Source organism: Scyliorhinus torazame, chromosome 17 (genome assembly GCF_047496885.1).
Source record: "Scyliorhinus torazame isolate Kashiwa2021f chromosome 17, sScyTor2.1, whole genome shotgun sequence".
Taxonomy (NCBI): Eukaryota; Metazoa; Chordata; class Chondrichthyes; order Carcharhiniformes; family Scyliorhinidae; genus Scyliorhinus; species Scyliorhinus torazame.
In genome coordinates this window covers 1,582,553-1,592,391 of record NC_092723.1, presented here as the reverse complement: position 1 = coordinate 1,592,391, position 9,839 = coordinate 1,582,553, and the positions used below count along the sequence as shown (strand labels likewise).

The following is a 9,839-nucleotide window of genomic DNA, read 5'->3' as shown; positions in this document are numbered from 1 at the left end:
CGCGGAGCCCGGGCCGCGGGGCAGGCCGGGTAGACGGGGTCAGGGGTGGACCGGATGTGCAGGCGGCGCGAGGTCAGGGGTGCACCGGAAACACGCGGGTAGTTTGAGCCACTGATGGACGCTTGCTGGGAAATGGCGCCCGGAGCTCCCGCCCTCGCCGCGCGGCAACTGGACTCCGCGCAATACCGGCCAGGTACCCCCCCCCCCCCCCCCGATACCGGCCAGGTACCCCCCCCCCCCCCCCCGATACCGGCCAGGTACCCCCCCCCCCCCCCCCGATACCGGCCAGGTACCCCCCCCCCCCCCCCCCGATACCGGCCAGGTACCCCCCCCCCCCCCCCCCCCCCCCGATACCGGCCAGGTACCCCCCCCCCCCCCGCAGCGGGAACGGGCATCCTTGGGTGGGGTGGGGGGGGGTCTGAAAGAGAAAATGCTGGAAACTGTCAGCGGGTCTGCAGCATCTGCCGGGAGAGAACCTGGACTCGAAACGTTCGCTCCCGGCAGATGCTGCAGACCCGCTGACATTTTCCAGCATTTTCTCTTTTGTTTCCGATCCAGAATCCGCAGTAATTTGCTTTTAATATGTTTGGAGAAGGAGGAATGGGCAGTGTGGGGGGGGGGAGGGGGAATGGGCAGTGGGGGGGGGGGGGAGGGGGAATGGGCAGTGGGGGGGGGGGGAGGGGGAATGGGCAGTGGGGGGGGGGGGGGGGGAATGGGCAGTGTGGGGGGGGGGAGGGGGAATGGGCAGTGTGGGGGGGGGGAGGGGGAATGGGCAGTGTGGGGGGGGGGGAGGGGGAATGGGCAGTGTGGGGGGGGGGAGGGGGAATGGGCAGTGTGGGGGGGAGGGGGAATGGGCAGTGTGGGGGGGGAGGGGGAATGGGCAGTGTGGGGGGGGGTGGGGAGGAATGGGCAGTGTGGGGGGAGGAATGGGCAGTGTGGGGAGGAATGGGCAGTGTGGGGGGGGGGTGTGGGGAGGAATGGGCAGTGTGGGGAGGAATGGGCAGTGTGGGGGGGGTGTGGGGAGGAATGGGCAGTGTGGGGGGGGGTGTGGGGAGGAATGGGCAGTGTGGGGGGGGTGTGGGGAGGAATGGGCAGTGTGGGGGGGGGTGTGGGGAGGAATGGGCAGTGGGGGGGGGGTGGGGAGGAATGGGCAGTGTGGGGGGGGTGTGGGGAGGAATGGGCAGTGTGGGGGGGGGTGTGGGGAGGAATGGGCAGTGTGGGGGGGGTGTGGGGAGGAATGGGCAGTGTGGGGGGGGTGTGGGGAGGAATGGGCAGTGTGGGGGGGTGTGTGGGGAGGAATTGGCAGTGTGGGGGTGTGTGGGGAGGGGGAATCGGCGGGGGGGAGGGGGAATGGGCGGGGGGGGTGGGGAGGAATGGGCAGTGTGGGGGTGTGTGTGGGGAGGAATGGGCAGTGAGAGGGGGGTGTGGGGAGGAATGGGCAGTGTGGGGGGAGGAATGGGCAGTGAGAGGGGGGTGTGGGGAGGAATGGGCAGTGTGGGGGTGTGTGTGGGGAGGAATGGGCAGTGAGAGGGGGGTGTGGGGAGGAATGGGCAGTGAGAGGGGGATGTGGGGAGGAATGGGCAGTGGGGGTGTGTGTGGGGAGGAATGGGCAGTGAGAGGGGGGTGTGTGTGGGGAGGAATGGGCAGTGAGAGGGGGGTGTGGGGAGGAATGGGCAGTGTGGGGGGGGTGTGGGGAGGAATGGGCGGTGTGGGGAGGAATGGGCAGTGTGGGGGGGGTGTGGGGAGGAATGGGCAGTGAAGGGCACCACCGACGTCAGATCATTTCAAACCCGAGCTGGCACCTGCAACAAGATTAAACCTCAAATGCCAAGCATCTCACAAACTGTTCACCAATTATTGGCTTTAAAGTTTCACTTGTTTCAAGAAAACTATTTTTGATTTAAATGCACAAATCATTTTTCAGTTAAAACATACTTCACTGTGAAGTTGTAGTAAATCAACAACTGAGTTTATTAAATGAACAATTATTATACAGCACTTGGTGTATAGTGTTCAATTCTGGTCGCCACACTACCAGAAGGATGTGGAGGCTTTAGAGAGGGTGCAGAAGAGATTTACCAGAATGTTGCCTGGTATGGAGGGCATTAGCTATGAGGAGCGGTTGAATAAACTCGGTTGGTTCTCACTGGAATGACGGAGGCTGAGGGGCGACCTGATAGGGGTCTACAAAGTTATGAGGGGCATAGACAGGGTGGATAGTCAGAGGCTTTTCCCCAGGGTAGAGGGTTCAATTACTAGGGGGCATAGGTTTAAGGTGCGAGGGGCAAGGTTTAGAGTAGATGTATGAGGCAAGTCTTTTTACACAGAGGGTAGTGGGTGCCTGGAACTCGCTGCCGGAGGAGGTGGTGGAAGCAGGGACGATAGTGACATTTAAGGGGCATCTTGACAAATACATGAATAGTATGGGAATAGAGGGATACGGACCCCGGAAGTGTGGAAGATTTTAGTTTAGTCGGGCAGCTTGGTCGGCACGGGTTTGGAGGGCCGAAGGGCCTGTTCCTCTGCTGTACTTTTCTTTGTTCTTTGTTTGTGTTCTGTTCTGTCATATTTCGTGATCTCAGTGAGAACAGTTTCAGGGTTCATTCATTGCTATGTTACATGACATATGGAGCTGCTAAAACTGACTTAAATGTGATGCAGATTTCTATCATGCTGTTTCCTCACACCGTACTCAAATGAGACGTGGAAACACTTGAAGGACTGAGACGGATAGAGACAGCTTTCCCTGGTGGGGAACCGAGAATAAGGGGCCACAATCTCAAAAGAAGTAGTTGGCTGTTCAGCACTTGATGAGAAATTCTTTCATTCAAATTGTTGTGAGTCTTTTGAATTGTGCATCCCAGAACACTGGATGCTTGTTGGTTGAGGATATTCAAGGCTGAGGTTGATAGATTTTTGGATTCTACAGGAATGAAACGGTGTGAGGATTGTGTAGGAAAGTAGAGTTGAGGTCAGAAGATCAGCCATGTTGAAAGGTGGAGCATGCATGAAGGATCAAATAGCTGACCCCTCCCCCACATACACACCAGCACTCTAGGTCAATGCTCACTTCAGGAACAGTATCTTATCTGTCTTGTGAACACTGACAGTTGTAATTCTAGTGATGGGCTATGTATGCTGAGAGTTAATAACTTTCATTTCCGTAGCCCTTTATCATAGCAAACCAGCCCAAGGCAGTTGAGTGTCACCAGTAAGAACGTTGACATTAAGCCACAGGAGAGGATAATCTGGGGAAATGACCAACAGCTTGGTCAAAGGGCTAGGTTTTCAGATATAGGTTAAAGTAGGAAAGTGAGGCAGAAATGATTCCTGAGGTAATTCTAGGGCTTTGGGCTCTGAAAGTATGTCCACCAGTGGTGGAGCTATCAAAGTTGATGGTGTGCCAAGGTACCAGAATTTGGAGTGCAGAGACCTGTAGGTTATAGAGATTGAGGAGAGGCGAGGCGAAAGATGTATTTGCGGTGTTGGTACATTGCAAGTCTGTTTTGCTCAGCAAATACAGTCGTGATGGGTGAGTAGGGATTGGTGTAATTTAAGGCATCGGCAGCAGACCTTTTGATGGGCGGCAAGTTATACAAAGAGAGAGGCGAGAGGTTGACTAGGGGAATATTGGAATAGTCATGGAAACAGGTGAGAAATGGGCTCAAGTTTAGTTTTCTCTAGCCTACTGCATATTTTCAACAATTCTATTTTAATTTCAAACTTCATGCATCTCAATTTTCTTTTTTGTTCTTTGTCCGCTCAAAAGCATTTTTATTTGTGTTGATCTCTCTCAGGTCTTTTTAACAACGTTGCTCTTTGCATGATCTTTTGATATCTTTCCATGGCCTCATTTAGCTGACTGGACATTAGCCCATTCTCCATTAAGCAGCCAGTCATTCAATCCATGGTTTTCTTACTGTGATTGTAGCATCAATACTCTCCCGCTCCTTTCCCACTGCTCCATCTTCAGTTAAGAATAATAACTGTTGTACATCAAACATTAATTTTTCCGTTTCAGTTTGCATATGTGTACATATAGCACTTAATCATTTTGTTTCATTATTCATTCATTTTTCCTGCTCAGGCTTAAATTAAATTGCTGTGTCTGTTCATTATAGATGGAGCACTGTTACTTGGAGCATCTACGTTATCTGGACGCAGTTGGTTGGGTTCGATTTCGTTGTTCAAAGACCCCCTCACAGCCCCAAATGAAGGATTCTGCACAGTTGGTGTCCAGACAAAGGCAGGGGTGGTAGATACATGTTGGGTCTCTGACCGAGAAATCCTTGTCGCATCTGATTCTGGTAAGGCTGTGTTTTAAGTACTTTTCTGAGTAATAAAAATGACTTCTGTTGCCCCCTCTATTGCTTGAGGGTTCACAACTGGCACGTCACACAAGCACAAGGCTAATAGTATTCACTCGTCACATCATCGATGAAGACGAACATCTTGCCATGGTCATTCCCAAATCCCCACTACTTGCCTTCAAACAACCGCGCAACCTCAAACAAACCATTGTTTGCAGCAAACTACCCAGCTTTCAGAACAGCGACCACGACACCACACAACCCTGCAATCTCTGCAAGACGTGCCAGATCATCGACATGGCTACCACCATTACACGCGAGAACACCACCCACCAGGTACGCGGTACATACTCGTGCGACTCGGCCAACGTTGTCTACCTCATAGGCTGCAGGAAAGGATGTCCCGAAATGTGGTGCATTGGCGAGACCATGCAGACGCTGCGACAACGAATGAACGGACATACATAGGAACATAGAACATACAGTGCAGAAGGAGGCCATTCGGCCCATCGAGTCTGCACTGACCCACTTAAACCCTCACTTCCACCCTATCCCTGTAGCCCAATAAACCCTCCTAACTTTTTTTTGGTCACTAAGGGTAATTTGTCATGGCCAATCCACCTAACCTGCACGTCTTTGGGCTGTGGGAGGAAACTGGAGCACCCGGAGGAAACCCACGCAGACACGGGGAGAACGTGCAGACTCCGCACAGACAGTGACCCTGGGGGGAATTGAACCTGGGACCCTGGCGCTGTGAAGTCACAGTGCTATCTGCTTGTGCTACTGTGTTGCCCCACATCGCGTGACAATCGCCAGGCAGGAATGTTCCCTTCCAGTGGGGAACACTTCAGCAGTCAAGGGCATTCAGCCTCTGATCTCTGGGTTAATGTTCTCCCAAGGCTCAGGGTGCGTGACAACGCAGAATCGCCGAACAGAAACTTATAGCCAAGTTCCGCACACATGAGTACGGCCTCAACCGGGACCTTGGATTCATGTCGCATTACATTCACCCCCTACCATCTGGCCATGGCTTGCAAAATCCTACTGACTGTCTTGGTTTGAGACAATTGAAACCTCTAACCAGTAATTATCCCTCTCTCTGGATCTGTAAAGACTTAATTACCTGCAAATGCTCACATTCAAAGCATCGTCGACTTTGTCCATATATATATTTCTGGAACCTACCTCCTCATTCACCTGAGGAAGGAGCAGTGCTCCGAAAGCTAGTGATTTGAAACAAACCTGTTGGACTTTAACCTGGTGTTGTAAGACTTCTTGCTGTGCTCTATTTACCTCACCACCAAGTTTAATGTCATCTGTGAACTAAATTAACATACCCCACACATTTACATCCAGACGATTAATGTAGACTACAGGCAGCAAGGGACCCAGCACCAATCCCTGTGGAACACCACTGGACACAGGTTTCCAATCACACAAGAAACCTTCGACCATCACCCTCTGCCTCCTGGCACTAAGCCAATTTTGGATCCAAGTTGCGTGGATACCATGGGTGCTTACTTTCTTGACCAGTCTCCCATGCCGGAGAGTTATCTTGTCTTATACGGAGTATGCAACACTATTTAACATAGAAATTTGATGTGCAGCACCATGTTCAATACCTCAAGCAATTTTAAAATTCATTCATGCGGTGTGGATATTACTGGCAGGGCCAGCACTTATTGCCCATCTGAAAAATATTGTGTAGTTTGAACCTTTTGAAAGAAGTCCAGTTCCCACTCAATTCTTGGTTTTTTTTTACTCTTTCTGCAGGAGCTGTCGAATTGTGGGAGGTGGCTGAGAATGAAACAGCGATGGTGAGCAAGTTCTGTAAATATGAACACGATGACATTGTTACGAAAGTGAGCGTGCTCTGTGGTGCAACACAGGCGGTCAGCAGCAGTCTAGATTGCAGGTATGTAACAGCATCTTTCTAACCGTGCATATCTGAACATGTCTTGCTAATAGAGTCAGCTATCACTTTCACACATTGTGCGTTTCAAATGAGCAAAGAGAACTTTACAATAAATTTTTTTAAAAATGCTTAAACTTCATTAATGCTCATGAGTTTTTTTTGGAGCAAGTGATGGTGCAGAGATCTTGGATATTACAGCAGAGAAATCAGACTTTATACATAAGCATTGGTTGTAATGACTGGAATCCCACTACACATGCATAAAAATATCAATGTATACACTCAAAAATCTACAGGAGTTAAAATCACCAATATTTTTAAGTCTGTATTACGCAGTGTGGAATAAGACTATAATAGGCAGGCTAGTAAGTTTTTTAAAAATGTATTATCATTTTCTATCACTAAATTTTATTCCTACCATTTAAGTATGACAGTTTGCATATAATTGACATTAAACACAGAAAATAGTTGGGATGTTGTGTATAAGATTTAGCTTTAGCTACATTAACCATGCACTTTCATTTTTTAGTGTGAAGATTTGGGACCTAGAACATAAGACCGTGTTGATCTCTTATCAAGGTACGCAGTAGCAAATATGATCAGCAGCTTTGTCACGTCTTTCTTGAATGCACTAAGCAGCTGTTTTTAATGAGTAGAATTCCTATGTTTTGCTGACATCTCAATGGTGGTTGATAATTCTGCATGACACTGTAAATTAAATATATGGGGCGGCACGGTGGCACAGTGGTTAGCACTGCTGCCTCACAACTCTAGGGACCCGGATTCGATTCTGGCCTCGGGTGACTGTCTGTGTGGAGTCTGCACGTTCTCTCGGTGTCTGCGTGGGTTTCCTCCAGGTGCTCCGATTACCTCCCACGGTCCAAAGATGTGTAGGTTAGGTGGATTGGACATGCTAAATTGCCTTTTTGGGTGATGTTACAGGGCGGAGAATAGGACCTGGGTAAGGTGGTCTTTCAAAGAGTTGGCACAGACTCGATGGGCTGAATGGCCTCCTGTACTGTAGGGATTCTATGAACTTCTATGAAAATGAAACAAATGTTCATAATATTAGCTAACTTTGGGAAGCTCATTGGTGAAAAAAGCACATTAATCATGCACAACTGTCAGAGAGATTTGTTTGATAAACATAGTTACAATCACAGATGGGACAGCAGTACTGTTAGGATCCGGGTGGGGATCATTGACTTGTAAAGTTGATGAAATCTGAAATCTCAGTTAGTTAAGAGAATATGGTAACAAGATTCCACAGTTTTAGGCAAACAAGTTTTAATATGCACGAGGCAACAAAGCAAATCTTATACTCTTGACACGCAGAATTATCATGAGGGAAATATGACTTAACAACTAAAGTGTTGTCGAGCACAGCACAAACTGCACAAATAATTAGCAGACCCACCCACTAGCGGACCCACCCAAGACAGGTCCAACAAATTCTTCAGCAATCCAGCCAGACAGATCATTGAGTCACCATGTTGCTTTAAACTCTGTCTGCCTTGGGAGGGTTTTCAGCACCTTTGTCAAGGATATAACTTCTGATTTCCCTCAACAGCCGGTCTGACTGCCCCAAAGACTACTCACACCCCAATTTCCAATATCTTCTCCCGGGACTGTGTCCTGCTGGATATACGAGGCTGTACCCCAATCATTGGCATGATTCCAACTCTGTAGCTGCTCTGAGGAGAACACCATTAGTCATGGACTTCCCTGAGCCTCAAGCCTCAGCTGCACAGAACGGCTACTGCTCCCAGAGCTTCTCTGAACTCCATGGCCCTCGGCTGCACACAGCTACATGCAGCAATTCCGCTGCATAGAACTGATCTTCCTCTTCACCTGCTCCTGACTCCCTGTCACTTTGGGTTTCTTTTTTTGCCCCGGTCCCATGGTTATTGCTTTATGCAGCAACCCCAGGAATGCACACTGCCCAATCCTTGCAGCAGGCCTTTGGGAGTTTTAAAAATCTGTACACTGTTTTTTTTTTTGCGACCTAGAAACATAAACAAAATGTCAGAAACTGAGCATGCGTGGCCTGTCTCTTGAGTTCGATCTGTTTTATTGCTCAACACAAAGTCAGCAGGAATCCATGGGTTACTCATTGTACATTGTAAATCTATGTGCTGTTATCAGTTCTCTGTGTATGCCCCCTCTCACTTGGCAGCTATTTGTGTTTCCAGCTCGCAAAGAGTCTCGATACAAATAAGAGCAATTAATTTTCTTTTCCCCTCAAACCTCCTCCATTTCTTGGCTCAAGTACTTAAGTGATTGTTATAATGCAAAAGGCTAGAGTCTTTAAAGAGGTGACAAAGAAAATTGATGAGGGAAGGGCTGTGGATATAGTTTATGTAGACTTTAGTAAGGCGTTTGACAAGGTCTCACATGGCAGACTCATATAACAAATAAAATCACATGGGATTCGGGGTGGGCTGGCTAATTGGATACAGAACTGGCTTGGTTATAGAAGACAGAGTGGCGATGGAAAGGTGTTTTTCAGAATGGAGATCTGTAGCTAATGGTGTTCCACAGGGATCAGTGCTGAGACCACTGTCTGTAATACATATAAATTATGAGGAGGAAAATGTAGGTGGTCTGATTAGTAAGTTTGCGGATGACCTGAAGATTGGCGGTGTTGCTGATGAGGCCGAGGATTGTCAGAGGACAAAGCAGGATATAGATAAATTGGAGACTTGGGCACAGAAATGGCAGATGGAGTTTAATCCGGACAAATGCGAGGTGATGCATTTTGGAGGATCAAATCTAGGTATGAATTATACTGTAAATGGCAGAACCCATAGGGACATTAACATACAGAGGGATCTGGGCATGCAGGCCCACAGTTCCCTGAAAGTGGCAGCACAGGTGTCCAAGGTGATTAAGAAGGCAAGTGGCATGCTTGCCTTCATCAGCCAGGGCATTGAGTACAAGAGTTGGGAAATCATGTTGCAGCTATATAAAACCTTGGTTAGGCCGCATTTGGAGTATTGTGTGTAGTTCTGGTCACCACATTATCAGAAGGATGGGGAAGCTTTGGTGAGAGTGCAAAGAAGGTTCACCAGGATGTTGCCTGTTCTCAAGGATCTTGAGGGTGTTGGCTATGAGGAGAGGTTCAATAAACTGGGATTGTTTTCACTGGAAAGACTGAGGCTGAGGGGAGACCTGATAGAGGTCTACAAAATTATGAGAGGCATAGACAGGGTGGTCCATCAGGTTTTTCCAAGGAAGTGTCAATTACAAGGGGGAACAAGTTCAAGGTGAGAAGGGGAAAGTTTAAGGGAGATATACGGGGCAAGTTTTTCACACATGAGTGGCAGGTGCCTGGAACGCGCTGACAGAGGATGTGGTGGAAGCAGGCACATTAGCAACATTTAAGAGGCATCTGGATGGGTACATGAATAGGAAGGAAATAGCGGGATACGGACCGAGTAAGGGCAGAAGGTTTCTTTTTTGTTGGGCATCATAATCGGCACAGGCTTGGAGGGCCGTAGGCCAGTTCCTGTGCGGTACTGTTCTTTGGTCTAAGACCAGATTTTAAAAACTCCCAAAGGCCAGATGTGGTCTGTGGACTATAGTTTTCCCAGCCCTGTTCAGCAGTAGAGGTT

The 9,839-nt window shown here is 48.8% G+C and overlaps 1 protein-coding gene across 1 annotated transcript in view; it reads left to right on the top strand.

The window, feature by feature from the left end:
* The first annotated feature begins 43 nt into the window (after positions 1–43).
* Positions 44–9,839, top strand: part of LOC140393622 (methylosome protein WDR77-like) — a 43,931-nt gene continuing 34,135 nt past the window's right edge. Inside the window, exons 1-4 of the mRNA XM_072479893.1 lie at positions 44–193; positions 4,122–4,307; positions 6,084–6,225; positions 6,755–6,804. Of these exons, the coding sequence (XP_072335994.1) occupies positions 115–193; positions 4,122–4,307; positions 6,084–6,225; positions 6,755–6,804 (457 nt within the window). The 5' untranslated portion in view covers positions 44–114. The remainder of the gene's footprint in view (positions 194–4,121; positions 4,308–6,083; positions 6,226–6,754; positions 6,805–9,839) is intronic.